The sequence below is a fragment of the Molothrus ater genome, chromosome 5 (genome assembly GCF_012460135.2).
Source record: "Molothrus ater isolate BHLD 08-10-18 breed brown headed cowbird chromosome 5, BPBGC_Mater_1.1, whole genome shotgun sequence".
In the NCBI taxonomy this organism is placed as follows: domain Eukaryota; kingdom Metazoa; phylum Chordata; class Aves; order Passeriformes; family Icteridae; genus Molothrus; species Molothrus ater.
The window spans coordinates 34,560,193-34,583,988 of NC_050482.2; the positions used below are offsets into that span (position 1 = coordinate 34,560,193).

General features: G+C 38.6%; 1 protein-coding gene across 1 annotated transcript; it reads right to left on the bottom strand.

Moving 5' to 3' along the window:
• Positions 1–172: 172 nt before the first annotated feature.
• On the bottom strand, positions 173–21,960 carry MDM1 (Mdm1 nuclear protein). The gene is given in 16 exon segments (XM_036401238.1): positions 173–1,521; positions 3,734–3,802; positions 4,933–5,173; positions 6,070–6,170; positions 6,293–6,438; positions 8,150–8,267; positions 8,270–8,430; positions 8,805–8,980; positions 9,346–9,384; positions 12,503–12,602; positions 14,710–14,843; positions 16,393–16,536; positions 18,294–18,410; positions 19,229–19,581; positions 20,723–20,828; positions 21,771–21,960. Coding segments are annotated over 16 exon segments (2,268 nt in total). The 5' UTR covers positions 21,927–21,960; the 3' UTR covers positions 173–1,414.
• Positions 21,961–23,796: the final 1,836 nt, after the last annotated feature.

Sequence of the window (23,796 nt, forward strand, 5' to 3'; positions counted from 1 at the left end):
AGTCAGTTCTGATTTCTAGGGTCAAGATATCTAGCTTCAATAAATTACTCTTTCTAAAGATCAGCTCTGAGGTGACGTCTTTCTTAAGTCTACAGATATTCAAGCGGAACAGGTGAAACAGAGAACAGAGAAGTGCCAATGTAATAGGCTCTGCCAAATTATCCAGCATAACTTAAATAGAAACAAAGCAAACAACCGTTTTTATTTTCAGTAATATGCATACATAATTACATACAAAATCAAAATGCAATCAAGTGTGTACAAATTTCAAATTGTTCTTGTACAAAATTTTCAAATAAAGTAGTATTAAAACCTGAAGCCACACAGAGAACTAAACTGCTTGCTAGCCACATATTTCCTCTACTTCATTTATCTTGTCTGCATCACTTGGAAAGATAAAATGAGCTGTCAGCATAAATCACAGACACTTTTCACTGTAACAATCATAATGCAACATGTAACAATCATAATGTAACAATCATAATCAGTCTCCCCAAAACAGGAAACTAAGATAAGAGGTAATTAAAATATAAAAGTCAAGGAAAAAAAAAACATTCTTTTGAGTTTACTTGAAGAGATCACTAGTCCTAAATACCTGAGTTTGAAGTGGAACTGGGGAACACCACTGGTTAAGGTGGCTGAATTTGCTTTTTCTAGAGAAGCTGAAATTAACATGGCTCTTAGTTGACGAGACAAGCATTCATATTAGTATAGCTGACAAACTGCAGTATTGTACACTCTGAACTCTGACAGTCATCCTGGCCAAAAACCTGTGGACAGTGAACAAACCATAATGCTTCGCTTTTCTTAAACTTCTTAAACTGTGTGTTTTACAGTTAATGACACTCTATGTAAGTGTCATTAAGAAATTAGAATTTTTTGGAAAAAGGTTAACAGTAGTAAGTAGTAAAAGTAACTCTGTTACAGCGCTGTGTTATGCTGACAATTCATACAATAACATAAATGCATATACCACAGCTGCCCTTAAGATAACTTGATAAAATAAAGGAACTGAGATATTTGATGAACGATGGTGTTGCCCCTAAATACTGGTCCAGGTCATACTGCATGACTGCAGCAAATACCTTGAAAAGTCACATACAGGTTCCATAAAAAAATAATTATCTCAGTGTCAAAAGGTGGCATGGCACTGTAAAAAAAAGCCTCACAAGGCTGTTGTAACAGAGTGAATTAAGACCTAACTCTCAGATATAAAGAACACTAATTTTCAACAACATCAGTTTAAATACTTAATTTTCAATTGGGATGCCAGGTCCTAAAACTTGAGCCGTATCAATGGTAAGTGAAAGGATGCTGTGTGAAACCAACAATCACAATTTTTTAAAATGTACACTACAAGCTATACGAAATAAATCATTTTACTGAATAGTTTCTATACAACAGGAAGGAGAGACTATGCCTTGCCCCAGAAATCCTTCCTCTTCTGAGCTCGTTCCAGGATCTGAGACGCAAGAGAACTAGATGCTGCTGAGCGAGCAGAAATCTGAGACAGCCTGTCATCTGTGGTAAAGCAAGGGAAAAAGTAAATAGGAAGATTAAACATACATATTTAAACACAGCTGACATTTTTTTGAATATTTTTTATGCCCTCTTTCACAATGGATGCTAAAATAGTACCACAATACACTTCAATTCAATTACTTGGCAACTGACATGCTGGAGAAGAGACTCACAAGGAAGCCTCTAGTATGTTAATTAAGTTTAAGAGAGTTACGTGCCCACCTCTTGAGAAACTCCAGAATGAGACCCCTCTGTTCACCTGGGAATTGCCCAATTCTCCAAGCCACCTTGATCTTTACTTTCCTGAGTCAGAAGACTTCAGGAATTGTTCCTCTGCCACTGAAATCTATATAGATTACACTCTGGTAATGACATATTCTTGAAAGCAATCCACTGCTTCAAGCAAAGGAGACAACCTTAGAATAATATGACTAAAATATCAGAACCCATGCTGCTAAGAAGAGCCCTTCTCTGCCAAATCCAGCTAGTGTGCCAAAAGCTGCTAAAAGGAATGTGTCTTCTGAAGAAAACAGAAGTTTACCACAAAGACAAGAAGAAGCAGGCTTTAGAAATATACTTTTGGAGGGTCTTCCTTTGGAATACAGGGTCCATTTCACACACAGTAAAACTCCTATCACTAATCAGTCTTGATGTTGCTTGCCTGATAAAGCACATTATAATTTTTCAACAGCATTATTAAAATGTTGCTACAGGTCTGTCGAGATGGCCTCTATGAAAAATGACCTTAATTACAGGCATTCTCCTGCAATGGATTAGAAAGAATTGTATCACTAGCCACCAGACGTGTCACCAACAAAAAAAATCCAGGGAAAAATTCCTCAACTCAATCCAAACAGCACCAATATTCTGTCAGTGTTTGAAATAACTTTTCAGCAGAGTTTCTAAATTCTTAAAATACAGTGAACCTAACAGCCTGTAACAGGATCACACACCATGTATAACAACTATATGCCCAAGTATAAGAAAACTGCAAACTGCACTTCTGCAAACCGACATGTCATTGGAGTAACTCCCAAGTTTGTACCTGAACAAATATGGGCATACAAAGTATCTGGGAGCTGGCACATTTCACCTGTCTCTGCAAGTTCATACAGTACCATTCAGCTCACAGGGAAAAATAAAAAAGAAACAGCAGCTACAGCATTTAAGCTGTGGGCAGCAATCTGTGTGCAGCAAGCTGCAGAGTACTACAGGATTTTGCATGTTTTATGCAGTTGCACAGAAGCTTGGCTGAGCCATCTGCACCACCCACATATTTTGCAGCCAACTGCAATGAGTAAAACAGAGAATCAGCCTGAATCTTGGTTAAAACCCAAGGAGCAAAGAAGCGCCAAGGGGTACAAAAATAAGCTTTTGGTGGTATAACTATAAATAAACTGCAATCAGATTCAGATATAAACCTGCTCTGCCATAGCCTGAGCTGAACCAAACCAGGTGATTGCAACTAGCACAGCACCACACCAGGCTCAACTGCAGACACCACACTAAGAAAAAGTGTATGGCAGATACAGTGACTTTGGTTGACTCATGCTACTGAAAGAGTTTATTTGTGTCTGCCCACAAAAAGGCCAAGAAGATGCAGCTGCACAATGGCTGCTCTCATAGATTAACTTTAAAATAAACATTAAAAAAAAGCCCAAAACAGCAATCAGAATAGCAGCATGCCATAAGCACCCCTAACACAATGAGCAGAGGGGAGGTGGGAAAATTAAAGTCAAGAGGGATCATTTCATGTTGCACATCTGGGGCTAAAGTCTCAGATGCAAAACCTTTATCCTGAAGTTTGTGCTACCTTAAGTTGCAACCAAAGTTACTCCAGCTGCAATTTGGGCCGTGTTGCAGTTTCTCTTGGTTGCTATCAACACAAAAGCTTAAAAATGTGTGGGCAGGAAACAATTTAAGGTATGGAACTAACCAACCTACAGTAACCATACCGAGAGCCACAATGGTCTGCTAATTTTCAGCCACATTTAATGGTTTAATCATATTCCCTAAACCTTCATATTCCTACTTCAGATTACTAGGTTGAACATGCTCAAATTATTTTGATAAAAATACACTACAGCTATTCAGGCAAGCACATAAACCAGCATTACTTACTGCATTCAGAAACATCTCACATTAATGCAGAAGTTAAAATTTATTTAGGCTACATACATGATTTACAATAATACTTTGGGACAAGAAATACCTTCATCATTACGGTTTCTTTCCCGAAGGGGCAATTGGAAAGTTCTCGCTTTTGGATTGCCAAGATTCCCTAGGAGAAAAAGTCAAAAGGCACAGTTTTGAATAATTTCAAAACAAACCAAAGACAATATTTAATTTTAGACCATCTAAAAATTGTGTAACATTATTTCCAAAACAAGAATCTTATAAATAGCCCACAGGAAAATTCTACCAGACTCCTTACCCTAAGATGAGGTAAAATAATCTTGCTCCACTGCATTCTTCTCAAGACACCATTCTTTGGTACATGCTATAAGTCACTTAATGAACTGCACTCAAGGTGCAGAACTAGAAACCAGCAAATTTCAACCTTTCTGAGGAAATTCTCTGCATTTCACCTTCCTGCTTAACTTGACAACTGCTTGTTCTGTTCTAGAATAGAAATACTTCTTTTTAGCTAATCTCTGTAATCAAAAGACCAAGAACTGTGGGACCTGAAGCAGCTGTGGGAAATCTTACCAGAATGGAGACTAAGAGGACAAGAAGTCTTTTCTTTATCAAATTTACATCCCCAGTACTCTTAAACATTGTTAAACACTTTTGAAATGCTTCAGTACAAATCCCTCCTCAGCCAAGAAAAGGTTTTTCTCAATATCCAATAAACCTTATAGAGATAGTTTTCTAGTTTCCTTACCCTGCAGGAATAATTTTAAGCAGCTTACCTCTCAGAAATCCACAACTCTTCCAAAATAATACTACATCATAGAGGTCCCACTTAAACACTGCAGTTAGCAATTGCAGTTGGAAGAGTGTCACACCATCCAGTTGCAGCCTAAATATTAAAATTTAGAGCTGTTCATGCTAAACCAAATTATTCTCATGAGTAGTATTTATTGAAATGAATAAAGCAAAATCAGACAACAAACTGATCACTGTAATACAGTGATATCAGTATTTATTGAAATGAATAAAGCAAAATCAGACAACAAACTGATCACTGTAATACAGTGATATCAGTGGAATCTGAAACGAAGATGGATGTTGTACACATTTCCTCAGCAAGACTAACCAACCATATAGTTAAAAAGCTTTTGTTTGTAAACAGCACAATCTTTGTAGATACTGTAAGGCAGCAAGCTCAGCACCTCTTGGCCTAAGCACTGCACAGTAGTCACTTACATCCTGCATCAGTCTAACACAGACTTAATAAACAAAACCCACCATTATGCTGGAATTCTGGATCTTTAAGTGTCCCTTGAATACGATGAGAGGGACTCCAGCAAGACACAGAGCAGCTTTTTGCTGACTTTGACTGTTCTTGATGGGCTGAAGCAGGAGAAACTTGTTCATCAGCAACCCTTTTAGGAGGCCACTGATCCTGCCTAAGTGGCAGAGGATCCACAGTTCCCAGCCCAGCTGGTGCAGAGTTAAAGAGTGAAGTGGCTTCCATTTTCACATCAGGCTACAAACATAATAGAAAGAAAAAAAAGGAAGGATCATAAAAAGCACAAAACCACAACATCTCATATACAGTCTCCAAGTACAGACTCTCACATATGCAGCAAATGTTGACTTTACAATTTTATACTTCTCATGCAAGTACTAAAAGAAAAAGTATTCCAAGCTTGTGAGTGTAAAGAGAATCTGTTCCTAATAAAAAGTATTTAACATTGACTGAAAGTAATTTAATCAGATCAAACCAAGAGCTTATTTTCTAAAAATGTGATTTTTTAGATTTTACAGTAACATAATCAACTCATGCAATTGTCCTGCTTCTGTTACAGAACTTACTGCAGAGGATGCATGCAGTCAAATGGTAGCTCTCTTTGTACAATACAGTGCAAGCACAACTTGACAATGAGGATAACTACTCCTAAATGATTCTATTTTTCTTTAAGTAACTACCAAAGCTGCAAGTAAAGTAAAAGCAGCACAGAAGTAATGGAAAAGTGAAACTATTATGGCACATTAACCTACCTTTTAAATAAGCACCCAACCTCTCCCTCTTGAATTTCTTCCAACTCAAGCAATCTGGAGTTGTGCCCTATATCAATGGCTACAGTAACATTAAGGGGAAATTCTATTGGCAACTTTTTTATTTTTCTGTAAATGGATCCTGTGCATTTAGCCAAAGAGGCCAAAATGAAACATATCTAATCTCACTCCAGTAGTCTCAACTCATTTGTTTGACATCCCAAAAAACCCTAAGTATTCAGACATGCCTTTTTTAGTCACAGATACTGACAATTTTAAGACAGCAACTAACAACTAAAGAAAAAGATTTCTTAAATAAATTATTAATTATTACTTTAAAAGAGCACTTAAAATTCATCATGGTAAGTCTGTTTTCTGGCTCACCTGGAAGGACTCTTTTTTTGTAGGGTTTGCTGCTAAGTTTTGCCTTCTCTGAGGTGAAGATGAAGACTTGAACTTAGGAGCAGATGCTAGAACTGTACCTCCTGTTTGGAATTGGAAAAGATGAAAAATGCCTTATTACATTAAGTAACATAATAAATTAATTCAATTATGTACTTTTTCTTTAGTTCTTGAAACATTGCATTGCATTTACAAGTGTTTTTACCAACAGCTGGGGTAGTGTGATTATGATGAGTCCTTGGGGCTCCTGCAAGAGCTCTCAGCTTCAGAGTGGGGTGCTTGCTGCTTCTCCTTGAGGATACAGAAGAATCTGACACAGCTGCAGAAGTGTTCAATACTAAGGCATTCTCACTGAAAAAAAAAAATGAGTAATGATTAAAGGATTAGCTAAGGAAGGACTCAGGAGTCTTGCACTCAAGCTTTGTTTCCAATCCATTCCTACAATGAAGCCCAAGGCAAGACAGTTAAGGCCTTAACACCCCAACAGCCAGTAGCTAAAACATTCACTTGCCAAGGGGAGTCCTGGATCCCAGCTTTTAAGCCTCAATTTCTGTATTTTGAACAATCTCAAGCTATATATCCAGGCTCTCTTTGTCCTGAAAAACCCTGAGCATACTGCTGCACAATACAGAGGCTCAATAGCAGGGCTGGAAAACTTTGAACCCAGAAAAACTTTGAACATGATTGCTGTCTAAGAGGTGGGAGTGTGGGTTTGACATCCTTCAGTCAATGTGGTGGAACTGAAGCCAAATATCCCAAATTTCTGTAATGGTTATAGCCCCTAGGTGATTAGATACACATCATCATATGATGTAAATAAATATATCATACATTATATATGTATATATAATACACATCAGCACTACCACTTCAGTCCTCTGCCTCCAGGTGCATTTCAAAAGGAGGTGGCAGCATATCCACAAACCTGATTCTATCAGTACATGATAGACACATCTAGGCAAAGAATTCCTCATTTCCAGCTCTCAAGAAGGTGTAACATGCAAGAATTAAGCTGCTCTGCATGGCTGAGTCCAGTGCACATCTCAGAACACACATAACAAGATGACAGAAAATGGACAATGTCAATCAGAGACATCTATGAACTAGACTATCTCTAGAATTAAATAGAAACTTAGAAAGGTTTCTAGGTGATGGTTTTGAAAGCCTGCATTTAATATCTATCAACATCATTAACATCTCAATTTTTTTTTTGTTTGAATACATGGTATTACTCCAAATGGAGACAATTACAATTTCTTATCTTTGATTAGTGCTGCAACACCAAAGAAAAAATGCAATGAGGAATACAAAATGTGTAGCTGAAATGGCTACAAGGGTCAAAGCTATTCAGAATTATATGTCCATCAAACTAAAATACTGTTCTACAAAAAAAGGTATGCAAAATTTGCACAGTAAAAAGCCAGTGACTTCTGAAACTAGATACAATTTGGATCTCTCAAATGTCAAATACTGTACTATGCACATACTGAGCTGATCTCCCAATGTTTGGGCACACCCCTCCACATTTTTCCCACCGCTTAGTAACATAACCACCAGTGATTACTGGATATTAGTTATTTTCTTCTCCTAAATCCTTAATCTTTGTCCATGAAATTTTTAAGAAAAATAGATGCCTAAGTACAGTATTAGCATGTATCCTGTCCTATCAAATTCTACACTGTCAACTTGAAACAAATCATGAACTTTAATTTTCACTGAACTTGGCTGCTGTGTAATGAACAGTCTGTTCTAAGAGGCCCATACTGCATATTTCATAGCTTTGGAGAAAACCATTAGAATCATTCATGATTTTAGAAACTTCTGTCTTGCAAGTCAGAAATACAGTATTTTAATCATAGGTCCACTTCCCTCAACCAGCTCAGTGTCTTAAACCTTCTCATTCCTTATTGTACTGTTCAAAACAGAAATACTACCACACTAATTTACACTTTAATACAAAAACTATTTAACCTACAAACGTAGGTGTATATATATATACACGTGTGTGTGTGTATATATATATATACACATATATACATATCAAAAAACCATTCCGTTTTACCCTTCAGTTTTCTTGTCTTCTTTAGCATCCTTATTGTTTTCTTCTAATTGCTGGGCCATGACTGCAGCCTGTTCATCTGACTTTTCTTCCTCTTTCTCTTCTGTTAATTGTTGATCTTCTTTTCTTCAGTACCTTCTTGTTCATCCCAAACTAAACGTCTTTTGACTGGAACAGTTAAAGCATCTGACATGTCTTTCTTTGTGCTGTCCTGATGAGCTTGTTCTCTGGAGTCAGGTTGGTGTAGCACTTCAGGGCTTGCTGCAGCCTCTTTTTCAGAAACACTGGGTAAGAAAGAACACAGCATTTTGTACCTCTGATTTGCACAATACACATGTGTCTGTACAGAACATATTCATCCAGTTCAGTTCTTTGCAAGAACAACAGCTCAGACATTAAAAACTAGTATGGTTGACATGATGAATGGTTAAATTGCCACTGCAATTTTATTTGATGCTTAAGCACATCCCATTTTCAAACTAGATTTTATGAAGACTCTTTCCAAAAATGCAGTGTAAATGAGGGCTATATTTTCAATTTAAACAGCAAATTAGATTATGAGAAGTGCTCAAAAAACAACTACTTCCATACAAGTCTATATTCAGTATTTTGCTCAGTTTCAAAGCTGCAGAATAACAGGCAGGAATGACAACCTTACCCAGCAAGATCTAGAGCTCTGATGTTGTTGCTGATTGCTTCTTCTGAACTGGAAGTTGAGGACACATCCCAAAGACTGTTATAATCAGACAGGATCTGATTGAAATGGTATCGGGAGAAGTGTGTTCCCTCCACTCGTTGCCTGTAAGCCTTTGCTCTTTCTCGAAGCTCTCTCACCTAGACATCAAGGTTCTGTAAGTTTCACAGCTGTTTAAACTTCACTATTAGGCTACTATAAATATTTGCATTAGCTACTGGCAGCTAGGAGAGAAAAGCAAATTATCATACATAATACAGGGCCAGCCACAGCACAAACATTGCATTGCATGCCACAGTACATGTAAGAAGAGGAAAGCAAATATAATATATTCAGTAAGCATGTTTGAGCCATGAAGCCAAAGCAAAATTGGCAATTATTCATTCCAAAAGCACAAAAATTTATGCAGTAACTATGAATAAGTTTAGTGCTGGATTCTAGTTTTTCCATCAGCGCTCAGACACAGTGCTCCAAACACTGAAAGAGTAACTTGGATGCAACCAACCTCCATATACCACATGGAATTTAGGGTGTTTTGAGATGCCTAAAGAGAAGAATACAGAGTTATTTTTCAATTTCTTATTTTTCCTCTCAACACTCAAGAGTGATATTGTTATTATCACCTTTGTAACTTTACTTCAGTCTAAGAAAGAAGCTAAATACTAAAAATCTGCCAACATGGCTCTATGCTGCCTCCCTGAGATTCAAAAAAAGCCCTCTAACAAATAAAGTCTGCACTGGCATTCCACCAGTTTTTTGCCAAGCTTGAGGAAGTTAATTTAGATTTATAAATATCAACACTCAAAAATACATTCCCCACTAACTTATGATAAATTCAAATCAACAGACCTATGTGTATGTGTAATATTGAGTTTGTATGCTGCAAACACTACAATTGTCTCTAGCTACATAAACATTAGTGAAAAGTTAAGATTAATACAAGAACTCTGGGTGCTATTGTATGCAAGACATAGCATCAACATTATTCCTTCTAGGCCATCAGTAACTGCAAGAATGAGATACAAAACTGTTCAGGCATCAGTTTTACTCCAAAACAGTAAAAGTGATAACCCCCCTCTTCAAACATTTTTACAGACTTCATTTTACAGTTAAGACCATTTAAACACTTGCTGTCTTGTGTCCTTCACCCAAACACAATTAAAGTACAGGGAGAAAAAGCAAAACCAAGAAGTTTATGTTTAAATTATTAAAAACAATTTTGTGATATTGTGTGAATTCTGACTGACTAAAAATGGTCCACAAGAAATAAGTATTTGTCAAAGAGCAGAAAAGTAATACTGACATTTCCTCTACCACATTTTCATAGCTTTTCTTTTTTATTCTTTCTTCATGATAGATTTCACTTCATTCCTCCTGCAAGGAACAGAGTTAGTGGGCTAAACTCAGCTAATCCCACTAAAAGTAACTGGATGCAGCAGATGGATATCCAGCTAACAGCCCACAATTTGACCCACTAAACTTCCAAAGATTAGCCCATTAAAAAGATACGCTTGTCATTTTCAGAGAATTTGAAGTTTGATGTGCAAGTGATTTACTGGATTACTCACTTGAACTAGAAGAATAAAAAATTAATTATGATAGCCAGAACAGAAGGAATGTAAATCCAGAGCAAGAGGGTACTGCAGGAGGAGGAAGAATACTAAGTCTCCTGTGAATTGTGAAGAAGTACAAAGGACAACCATCTCCTTCAGCAACTCAGCAGGCAGCATTGACTCAGCAGGACACAGGCCCTAGGGAGTCCAACTGCAATTACGAATTGCTCACATTAATTTTTCAAAAGCATAATTAGACAAGACTTTTTTTCAGTCAACTGCTGAAAAGCACACTTAATAATAAATTGCAGAGAAGCAGCCTACAAATAATCACTATGGCTACGGTCACACCACGATTCCATAATGGCATTTGCCTGTTTGGACTCAGAACTCCAGAAAGCCTGCTTTGGACAGAAAGTCACCCACATGCCAAGCAACTTCTTTCTAGTTTCCTGCAAATCCCTTTTCAGCAAGAAAATCTCTGTGGAAAAGTCTGATGCACTCCAAACATATCGTGACAGTGTGGGAAATCCTTGGTTTTTCATACACTCTAATTAAATGCCACATGTAAAGTTGACCATCCATCTTCCACTTGCAAACTCCTCATTCTTTTCCCTCACTGTACTGCAGTGACTCCTCCCAGCTGACTGTGCCACAAACACATCATATCCCAAGGCTCACCCTTTAGTTGCCTACCACTCAATTGCTCTTAAAGCTGAGCACTGCTCCTTATTGGTTTGAATCTTTCATGATGCAACATCAACAAATTAAAGTATTATACGCCAGAAAAATGACATAATATTCTACAGAAACATTCACTATACCATTTAGGCTGCATGCAATAGTTCATAAAATTTTGCAATCTTAGTTACAGTAAGTCTAATGCATATATCAATGCATATAAAAATTAAAATTTTGCTTCTTTTCAGTCCTTTAACATCCTCTTGAGGCTATTTACAAAGAATGGATTGTCTCATGCATGCATACACAAACTCAGATTATGAATCATCTCATACTTTAATATACTTTAAATATTGAGATCTATTTCTCATTTCTCTGTATATATTCCGAAATTCTTTCTTTTTGCTAAAAGCAAAATTACTTGCTATATTAAATCTAGCAAAAACACAGAACTGAAAGCTACCAGACTACTCCTGCAATTCTCAGATAACCTTATTTTCAAAGAGAACCTATATTCTCAAAGCCCAGCACCCTAGAACCATTTCCTCCAGTTCTACCTTCCACATCACCATGGTCCAAAGTGATGAAGAAATCCACATTTCCAAGTATTTGCCACACAGGTGCCCTACAAAGGCTCCCTCTATCAGCTCACAAAGGCTCCTCTATCTTCTCTATCAGGGAGAAGACTACGTCAATTCAGTGAAATCAGAGTTGCAGAGCTAGCTCTAGCAGTTTCTTAGCACATTATTAATGGTTTTGATTTCCTTGACTAACTCAGGAATCACACTTAATAATGCTAAGAAATGTTGTGGTCTTGAAGCTACTCAGCATTTTCACAGCTCTGTCAGATGACTTCATGTACAGTATAATATGGATTGCAGTTTCTGAATAAATGACAAGAAAATACACAGACTGAAACTTGCAAGAAAAGTTCTCTATTTTATGTTGTGTATGACAGAATTCAGTGGATTGCATTTAATGGATTCAGGCATGGTAAGCTACCGAACTGTGCCTGACCATAAAGCCAACCTAGGCTGATACATTTTGGTTTTATTCCCTTGGAATCTCCTATCATTCAACCCCGTATTTTGAACACTTCTGCTTGTTACAACTGGGCTGAACATCAAGAATAACATTACCTGTCACAAGAGACTGTCCTGAATGAACCTGATTGTACAGGAAACAAAATTTCTCCCTTGCTTTGGACACATTAATAATTTTTTTAGTCTCATAATCTTTTTTCTTTTTCCTATGTATTATACTGACTTGTCAGAATCTAATTGTCTTTGCATACTCACCTTTGGGAGCTTGAGTCATTAGCACTACAATCTCAAAGCTGTATCTTATAAATAACACAATTCAAAGTTTTGCATCTAAAAATCAAACTACAAAGCATACTCGGGCTTCAGATTTTCTAAGAATACTCACCTGGTTGTGAGCTTTACTCTTAATACGAGACCAAACTCCGTCTTTGTAGAAATACTGGGCTGGAGACAAAAATTTTGACCTATATTCAGTGTTCATCTTCCTAAGAAATCAAGAATGAGGAGGAAAAAAAAAGGGTAAAGTTTGAGATCCAAAATACTCTTTAAGAGCACTTTTAAAGTTACTCAACAAGCATAAATATACTTGCACCTAAATGCCAGTGAGACACAAAAAACACAGGCACAAACAAGAACTCAAACCAACACAACGAGGAAAGCTGTGAAAAATACTCATTCACAGTTGGCGGTCCTTCAAGTACTTACTCCTACTGTTTTTTCCTTGCAACACCTCCACCAGAAGCTTTTGCCCTGACAGCCAGAACATAATGCACACATCAGCCTCAATTTCTTCAATGCAAAGTGTGGAACCTTGATTTAAGTCACTGATGAAGGTACATTTAAGTAAAAATGCATGGTTTGTCATTAATGTGTCTGAGACATTTCCTTCTATAAACTCCATTTTAAAGGCTCACTGCATATGGGTGGGGTGAGCTGCTGGAAACATCTGACTGCCAGAACACTGGTCAGAATAATTCATCTACGTCCTACTGGCTTTGATCTTCAAAAGGCCTCAGTACTTGAAAAGATGGGTTCATTTTTCCCTTCTGCCACACGCATACAAACACAGAAAAATTAACATCATGTAACCTATAGGAGGCAGTAAGTAGTACTTCGAGTCCTTAAGCACTGAACTGTGGATGTATCAGCTTAAATCTAAAGATATTTTTGGATTTAATCATGCTTCAGAACATTACCAACTTAATTTTTATATATACAGCACGGGGTGGAAAAGCCCTATTTTTCAATCCTTCTTCAGAAATAGGTCATAAAAGTCTGAAGTCAGAGAATAAAATGAATGTAAAAAGAAAACTACGAAGGTCAAAAAACCCTTTATATTCAAAATTTCTCTCAATATGTCCTTTTCTTTAAAACTGACAGAAATCCTTCACTTTTGGTTGCCAAACCAATGGACTAGCACAAAAAACACAATACTGTTGAACCTGATCCCAGTCATTCTGCTGCAAAAGCAGTCCATGCATTGCAACACAGCTTGCATACAAGTAACAATCCTGTCTGCATATTGGCAACTTGAGCTATTTGCCCAGTGATTTTTAAGAGAATTTTGTCTTGTGCTACTACACTGCAGGCATAAGAGGCAGAAATTTGCCTTTAGATGAAAAGAGCCCCAGCAAATGATCAAGAATTTTTTGCACATTACTCACTGCAAAATTGACTACAATCTACTGCAAAGAGTATGAAAACCAAGTAGTTAAAGGTTTTAGCTATACCATATCCTCTCCCTTTTCCATAAACCAATTTTATTTCATAGAATTTTGGGTGATCATTTTGTAATCAAATCCCAATATCCACCAGCATTTAGGCAGGTAAGTCTCCCCTCCAATCTTCAATTTAATGCCTTAACACTGCCACAAAGAATGAAAGCAATTGCTGGGGCATACATTAAGCACAAAGACATGAGAGATGGAATAATCTATGCATTTTAAAGCCTACTTCTTGGCTTTTATTGCTCTTGACATATCTCGGATGTGTATGAAATGGAAATACAAATTCAATTTTTGCAATGTAGGCCATGTGGCAAAAATAAAAAGATACTCTGATAGCACTCAATAACATACAATTTCACTTCATTTTCATGCTTGCCAGATTACTCTAAAAAGGACAGATTTCTTTCATTTACCTTGTGTGTTTGCTTTTGTTACTCAGGCACACAAGCCTTTACAGACCAGAATAAGCAGACATCAAGTACAATCACCACAGTTTTAAGGTGTGGAGTGGGCACAATAGATAAAGTAGTTTGAAAGGTGACTTCCAAAGCACCAGTTGAAAGTTAAGCAGCAGCACTGCCCTGATTCTATTTCACTCATGTTTTCATTACTACTACTGTTATTGCATCACAAGGTTCAACTGAACAGGAGTGGTTACAAAGCTTCCACTTTGCTGCCCAGAGAAGAGGATGGAAATTAAAATCAGGTTTAGATGTACCCACAAGCAGCTCAATCTCAGTATTGCAAGGAGCATCTGGCCCTGCAACTGCAGCATGGTGTGGTTAAAGGTCCATAGTCCATCATCCTAAACACTGGGCCACTGTACACCTACTCACTAGTCTAGGTTTTCCTATTTTATACATACCCACGACTTGTATGTAAAGTGAGGGGCTTTGGACTGATATGTTGCTTATTATTTTGTTTAGGATGTTTCTGTTCTGATTTCCCTTGTTTTGTTGCATCTTCTGCTGGTTTTTGAAACGGTTCTTCCCTCTTACTCTAAGGCAAAGATAATTTTAAAAATACCACATTAGCTAACAATCTGAAAACCCTCATATTTCTTTTGACATCAAGCACTTGCAAACAATTAATTTTCATGTTAGCTGTTTTGAATATTTAATACAAACAAGAATACCACATTCTTTTTTAAGATAAAAATAAACTAGCAAAATGCCAAAGTTAAGATTGAGTGCAACATTCTGCTAGCTAGATGATCCATTTTGACCACTTTACAGAATTACTTCAACATGAAACACAGAAATAAAATAATGCAATATCTACACATTCTAACCTGAGTCCAAAAGGTAAACTTTAAAATATTTATTTTGTTTTACAAATGTTTAGATTGATTTGCTTGGGTTTTACACCGAAGATTTTTTCCTGATTTCATTCTTTCAGAAATGCAATGCATGACTTCCAATTATGCTAGAGATCTTCACAGATATTGTTCAAATTCAAATAAAAAAAAAAATTTGAAACCCACCAAAATCCCCCAAAACCTTTTCAAGATACTGATCAGAGATGAGGTATTGCTATAAACAAGTTTTTAGGTATTTTCACAAAAATTCCCTTCTCATGACTCCTCTTGCTTATTAGCTGTTCTTGAAAAATGACCTGAAATTCCAGTATTAAAACCAGATAAATGCTTCCTGAAAGCCTCAGGCTTTTCAAGCTTTTTTCATATTTACTAAGAAGGAAAAGGGGACATAAAATTTCTCACCCCCAGATGGGATTTAAAGAACTGGGCAGATCTGAGTTTTAAATGATAAAGCCTCCAAGCCAACAATCCCCTCAGGAGTACCAATGGCTTAGTTTAAGCCAAGGCACTGCATGCTAAGTACACCTTTAGCCCAGCAGTGGTCCTCACGAACACCTTGTCTCACAATGGCCCTTTCTGTTCTGTCAGCAATAGAGATGGGTGGTGAGGAGACTCAGATTAACTGGGAGCACCACACAGCTGGTACAACCCAGGCCAGAAGATTCCTAAAAAAACAGAATGACAGCTTTTTGGAACAGGTCATAAGGGAGCTGACTCAGAAAGGCAAAAAAAGGAAGATGTATGCCCAGTGGAAGCAAAGTCAGCTGACATGGAAAGAATACAGATACTGCTTGCCACTGTGAGGAGAAAAATCACTATCTCTGATTTATGAAATTCAAAAGTTTCAGACCTCCCATCTAGCCCTACTGCACACCAAGATACAACAACAGTACCAATCAGAGTATAAATCAGAGATTTAGATTGCAGAAACTATCCTAACTACTAAAAATAAAGCATCAATTTGGAACAACAACAAAAAGTAAAATCACTTCAAAACTCAGAAACTTAAAACTAAAAAAAAATGCTCTATAGAGGACCCACTACAGAGCCCCCAAAGAGCAGAGCTGTACAGAACTCTTCGGTCTCATACAGCAAAACCACCACTGAGTCCAGTGTCACTAGCAACACTAAATAATTTCAACCTTAACCCACCCCCATACAGAACAGACCAAAACTGCAGAACTACTACTAAAGCTTTTCTTTCTGGGAAGTATTTACTTGTTAACACACCAGAAATTCTTCCTCTTCTGAACCATCTCTCTCTTGTGGACTCTTAACAGGAGGAGACCCCTTGGAATTTCTCTCATATGCAGCTTCAGAAGTAATGGCAGGAGGTTTAACCAGAGGTATGGATTTCTTTGTGTTGCAAATCAGCTGCGTGGGAGGAAGAAAACAAAACAAAGAAAAGTGTGATTTGTTTATCTTAAGGCTAAATTTTCAAAATCTGTTAACTTATTCACACACATACACTCACATATGAGCAGAGAGACAGTCATCTGTAAAAATATAGCATGTGCAGACTAATGAACTTCTAGGAGAAATTAAAGACAAATTTAAATACATTTAAAAGTGACCAAGACAGACACAGTTAAACCTGTTATCAAACACTGTTCTTACTGAAATTTACTATCAGAGGTTTTGTTTATTTGTTTATTTTCTTTTTTGTTCTCCTTCAGAGCTGTATGTAGGATCATGGTTTTTTAAAGGCATGCCATAAAACCTCCATATGAGTCCTCAGTACATGTCCTGTCCATAAGTAACAGAAAACTGCTCTGAGTTTTAGAGCTGGAAGCTTAGAGCTTGGGCAAATTAAAATCCACTTCTTTTCAACTAACATAGTATTATAAATCAAGGTAGAGAATTTGCCTCATATGTGGTCATGGGGTTCCAAATTTCAAGACTGCCATATGTGAGAAGCATACATGTTTCATAGATTTGCTGTGAGAATTTAGGTCTGAATTATAACCTAACTTGGATAACTTTGACATTTTCACAGAATCTCTTCAAGGGAAAGGGATTGTCAGTATTGAGGTATATTCTCAATCATATCAACAGTGAACAATAACAACTTGTTAATATGTATAATTTTTATCATTAAATTTTCCCTAGGTTCTACTTATCCACGCATGTATAGTGCCTACAGACTTATTCTCACTGCTTCTTCTTCTTCTTCTGTGTTAGCTGTGGAAAAAAGTCTTTCTTCTAAAAAAAGCACAAGGCTCACAAGCATTAATAAAGAAATTATCAAACTGATTGCACACAGAATCAAATGGAATTCTCTTTGACTTTTTCCATAAGGTGACTTTCTGGAAACTGCCTCTTCCTCAAAAGGTCCTTTGGCTTCTCTATAGTACTATCATGTATTTCCGTGAGTTTTCATTGGATAAGGGGCTGCTGGAAACATATCCTGCAGTAAATCCACCTGCTTGGCACTCCAACAGAAAAAGACAGATACTGATTATCTTAGTTATCAACATTTATTGCCTCTGAAGATCTTACTGAAGAAAGAGAAGACAAATGCAGAAGTGCCTGCTTTACACTGTAGAATGACCTAAAAACTGAGTCTCCTAAGTATCTTAAGTCTCCTAAGATCCCAGTAAGAGTTAACTGAAAACACAAAGCAGTCTCACACTCAGTTACTCTTTGTGGTCTCACCAGAAAAAGCAGCATTTTCAACCCTACAAAGCCCAAAAGCTCATGAAATGTATTAAAACGTCACAAGACTATCTTAAAATCAGAAAACTCCACTTTTAAATATAAGCTGTTCTCATGAAAGAATAAAACACTAGAGAGACACACTTAAGGGCTTAGAAGTGTATGTGCACAGAGATGGAGACTGAGAATAAGAAACTGGGGCAAAACAGGTAAATTAATGCAAACAGAAGAACAGGAAAGAGCAAAACATAAGGCCTAAGGAGAACAAATACTTAGGCCTGACCACAATAAAGAATCACGTGGAAACAAATACTTTTTTTTTCTCTCTATAGAGAAGTGTAGCATAATTGTAACAACATTAAAGTTTGTCATTCCTTCACCAAAAGAGCAAAAAAAAAGGAAATATTTTTGAAAGGTAAACTTTGCTGATACATAAAAGAAAGTATTAATTTGCTTTTTGGATTCTGTAATGTTACCTGTTCAGCTGCAAGTATTGGTGACTTTTCATTAGGATTCTTCCAGACAAACTGGCTTTGATATTCAGAATTTCTGGGGATATTTACATCTGCTGTCCTCTGAAGGGCTCTGTGAAACTGACAATGAAAAAAAAAATACAATGATGTCGCGGACATCTTTTCACTAAAAATCCTTTCTTTAGTATTTTTCCCTCTGAGAAGCTGAGAGGCCTCAGAGACAGAATGTAAACAATGGTTATCTGCTGCTGCAGAATGCAACAGGTCCACCTGTGATTGGCCCATCTTGGATGTTTATAATTAATGGCCAATCAAGGACCGAGCTAGCTCAGACAGAGTCTGAGCTGCCTTTGTTATCATTCTTTTCTTTTCTATTCTTAGCTTAGCTAGCTTCTGAGGAAACCTTTCCTTTCCATTTCTTTTTAGTATAGTTATAATGTAATATATATACATCATAAAATAATAAATCAAGCCTTCTGAACATGGAGTCAACGTTCTCATCTCTTCCTTCACCTAAAAACCCCTGTGACCACGGTCACACAATGATTGTTCCCTTTCCTGCAATATTTTGCAACTTAAACATCTTTCAATACACACTTTCAAAACAATGGTTTGGGTTTTGGTTTCAAGAACAAAATGAATGAAAAGTACATTTTCTCATTATAGTCAACTACCCCAAAATCTACATGTTACTGGCTAAATCCTTGTTAAATTGAAATCAGCAGTGATGACACATTCTGAAGATGCAAAGGAAGAGCAAATTCTATTGAATTAAGAAACTTACTATTCTCCCAACAAAGAAGCTACAAGAATGTCAAAATACAAAACCAAGGAAAGAGTGAAACAGTTTGACAAGAGAGGCTGAGCATGGGTATGAAATTACTGTTAGTAATTTTTAGACTGGTCAATTAAAAAAAAACAAAAACATATTCCCTTACCCCATTACCCATTTTTTCTGATTCCTTTTTTGGAGATGAAAATGCATCATTTTGATTTGGTGGAGCTTCTGAGGGTGATTTCTTCATGCTGTTCTCTGCAAGGGCATGAGCTATTTCACCACCAGAATCTACCACATGTGACTGAACTTTTGGGGGGAGTCTGGGTCCTTCTGGTGTTTCAAATTTTTCCTGATTCCCATTATCATTGTTGTGGACAGTGTGCAACTCTGCCGCTTCGGTCTCCAGCTGGTCATTCAAATCACAGTCTGCTGGCCATTCAAGGGACTTCGAAATCTGTGGATTATGGTAAGGTACTCTTCTCTTGGAAATGAATTTTGGTTCTCTAGTGATTCCTGAGAAAAAGCCATACTAGATATAACAAAAACATTCACTGAAGACATAATATCACTCTATAACAACAATAAACTGAAATCACATAACTGATTTCTAGAAAGCTTGGAGCAGTGACAGACTATGAATTACAGGCATGGCTGTGAAATTCTGTGTTCTTTCCTATCTGCAAATGACTTTCCACTAAACAGACAGGAACATGGTGCTCCAGAATCATGTTGGATTAAACCCTATATAGCAAAAATGTCCACAGGGCAACCCTGTGCAAATTGATTCTGGGAGATGAACAAGAAAACTAACAGCCAGTGAAAAGAACGTGGTCAACCCTATTGCCAGTAGTCAGTTCTTAATTACAAGGCCAAAATTCAGAACACTTATTATTGTAAGAATGAATGCATTGTACTCTAATTACACAGACTGCATAGTGCAGCTGCAGTGTACAGCACCAATTTTTTTTTACTCTGCCTTGTGCCACTACAATAATTACTATTTTTTACTACTCTTTTTCAAAGCACTGCAGTTGTCATCACTTTTCAGCTTACTCCTCTTCTTTAGCTCCCTACAGGTCTTTCAATCCAACTGCTATTTCCTTTTCCTCCTGCTTTCTATCCCCACACTTTCCTGTCATGATAATGTCTACAATCCTTAAATCCTACACTACAGTATCACAAGACTTTTGCTGTAGTGGCTGACCTCTTTCAGTTAGCTGTACCTGTCAGGCTCATAACAATTTTACTCTATCAAACTTTGCCCCAAGTTAGTCTCCCCTTAAAAATGGGATTTTATTTACTATTTCCATACATCACAAATAAAGCAATCCCACCCTCGACACATCCTTGATGAGTTAACACTGCACCTGTGTTTCATGTTTGGGTTTGAGCTTATGCTGCATGTCAGAAACTACTTTTTTTCCCAAGGTTTATACAAATAGCACTAATTGAAAAGAAAGTTTCAGCGTAGCCGTAAAGAATACGGAGTTCAAAATCACACTCTATCTAAATGATGACTAAGACTATAGTTTTAATTTCATGGCAAAGTGCACAAACTGTAAACAGCCCCAGTTCACTGTGGCCATGCACTCATCACAGCAAAGCTTTCCGGGCCTTGGCTGCAACCAAGGGGGCAGCTTCCAGGGGCACTCACCAAACTGATCCGACCGAAGTCCTGCCCACAAGGATTTCTGCTGTTGGGACGGGCTACAAAACTCTGGGCTCCTCCATTTGAAGTTTCTCTTGTATTCACTCAGTCCCTACAGCAAACACAGAGGAGTCTGTCAATCCACCGGCGCACATCCCGTTCCACTGCTCCCGCCGGTAACACCTCTCCGAAGGGAGGAAAATCACCAACACGCTGCTGCAGGATGAGCTAAGCTGGCAGCCTGCTCTGCATCTTCCAAACCCACCCCCGTCGGAGAACAAAAAGTATTGCTGAGAAAACCTGGAAGCATTTCATGCACCAAAAAAGTAATTTAAAATTTTAAAAAACCAAAACCACAAACATGTATCTTATGTCTTCAAGTAAACGATTTCAAGAACAAACACAGCCTGGACCCGCTGTCACCCGACAGAAGGACAGAACTCCTTCTGCCTTTACCGGCCGGTGCCGCAGCGCAGGGCCCTTCCCTTCCCCGCTACCCCGGACCGGCCGCAGCCCAGCTCCTGCCGCCCCCTGCGCCCGGGGCCGCGCCCGCCCCGCCGGGCCCCGCTCCCGTTCGGCTCACCCTGAACCGCACGGGCATGGTGCAGCCGCGGCCACCGCACTGCCGGGGCTCGAGCCCCGCTGCCGGCCCGGCCCGAGCCCCGCTGCTGGCCCGGCCCGGCCCGGTCCGCCTCCCCTCGGCCCGCCGGGCGCCTGCGCGGCGGCCGCCCAAAGCGCGCGGGGAGGGCCCGGCCGCACCGCTTCCCCACCGGCCCGGCGCTGGGGGCCGTGCGGCAGCGGGAGCCGCTCGCAGCGGTGCTGCCGGGGGCTGTTGGCGCCGCGTTGTCCACGTTAAAAGACTGGCCCCGGTAACGGCGCTGTGCGGCCGGGCTGTGTGTCTGGGGAAGCACAACGGGGAGGCACCCGGTGTTAATGCATCGCAAGGCCTGTGGGATCTTGGGCGCCTGGTTACAAAAAATCACGTGTCCACGCATGCAGCTTTACGCTGCTACAAAAACAGCGTTTCGAGAAAGGAATAAAACAAGTTTCTTACCCTTCTGGAGCCTCTGCGATGGCGTGTCAGCAGCCGGTCCGCCTTCGCCACCCCACCCGACCTCGCCACCCGGTCAGGGGATCCGAATCCACCTTCTTGTTCAGCTCTTCCCTCGGGGGTCGCTTTTCTGACTGCCTTCCCCCTGCTAATATCCATCCTGACTGGTTTTGGCTGTATCACATTAAAAAGAACGGAGAGGATGGTAAAAGAAAAGTGCAGAGATGGACGTGCCGCCCGAGAACGGCCCGGGCGATGTGTTTACACTCCCTGTTGCCCTGGCTGCCGACCCTCCCCGTGTTCCCTGTCCCCAGCGCCTGCTCTGGCAAAGAACCGCTCTGTTCTGTTCCTGAGCGAGGGCTTTGTGTCCCCTGCCTCTCCCAGGCACAGGAGTAATGTCAGTGCCAGACCCACTCAACCCAAGCAGAGTTTAGGTCCGCCGGGACCCTGTGTAACCAGCGAGCAACAATTTGTTACTGTCGATGTGAGGCAGGGGAGAGCACCGATCTGTAATGAAACGCTTGCGAGCAAAGTAAAATGTTCTTCTGCGATGTGAACAGCAGCGGGAGAGCAGAAGAAAGGTGCTGCATTGATAGTGTTTTCAAGTTTCACACATCTTTATTCATGAATTTCGTGATCAAGACAACAGTTTCGGTATAATTTACTTGCTGATTACACTGGAAACCGCTAGGTCCACCATATAAAGTTGTTTGGTTTGTTATTACAGTGATTTATTTCGTGATTTTCAATCAGGTCTAGTTCAGTACATTTTCTAAAGTAGTGTGCAAACTTGCTACAGAATGTGAAAAGCCAGCTGGCAGAAATACAATGTTCAAAATACATATTCCAGGTTTGCCAGAAATCTTTCCTCTTTGATATGTATGGAAACCAGGCCAAACATAATTTCCATATGTTTTTAGGGTGTTTTTCAATTACTGAACTACAACAATGCTTTTATAGATGGTTTGGGGCTGTCTGAATTTAGAGATGGATTTGATTCTTTAGTGCAGAAACATAGTAGGACACTATGCCATCCTGATATGGAGATTTTTGTATTTTTTCCTGTCTCTTTTTATTTTTTAAGATAAAACACAAATTATCCTGAAACAATGGAATTCACATCCCTCTTTATGCACTGATTGAAATTGCATTTTAGATCTTCTCCTGATAGCTATGAGATAGGAATAGCTTATGTGGGGGAAGCTCTTCAATAAATATGTCAACCATTGAGCTACTAGTGTCTTTACCTCGTGTTTTTTATCACTGTTGATGTATATGGGCCACTTCATACACATTACAGAACATACAGGTATTCAAGGCAATATGATGTAAGAATGCTAAGATGCTTAGGCCAGTAACAGTATTTCCATATGAGAGTTGAATAAATAAATGAATAAAGAAAACATGGGTCTGTGTGTAGAAGAAGTTGCACTGCATTCACAAACTCACAGTCTGGAAAAGCAGGAAAGGATTGTTTCCAGTTTTCTGGAACATAAACTTGCAGGGACTGATGTAGTGTCTATCCCTCAGTAACCAGTCTGTATAATTTATTGGATCCTGTTGTTTAAAGCCATAAGCATTTAAAGTTTGTGCTACATTACACATCTAAGTAGTTTTGAGTTCAAGTCACTTCACATTTCTGTAACCCTTGAGAGGTTGACCATTTTCCTCCTTTATTTCCTATAGAGCAAATTTAAGTATTTTACTTTGCCTTGCTGATTCTTACTCCACATTTAAATTATCTTGTTTTTATTCTTCAAATTAATCAGAAGTGGCAATTTCTTTTGGCAAACCATAAGAAAATTCTTTTGATTTTCTTTATGCAAATAATTTCAAATGAGTAATTTGTGACCCATGTTTGTTTTCCCATCAGCTTCACCACGTTTTGCTATATGTCCAGACCCAATCTTTGACCTTTTCTATCTCTTGACACCCAATCTTGACTTCAAGACTTTCACTTCAGCCTGTGAACAGCTAATTATTACATCTAACTAAATCAGGACCTTCCCGTGACCTGTTTCTCTCACTA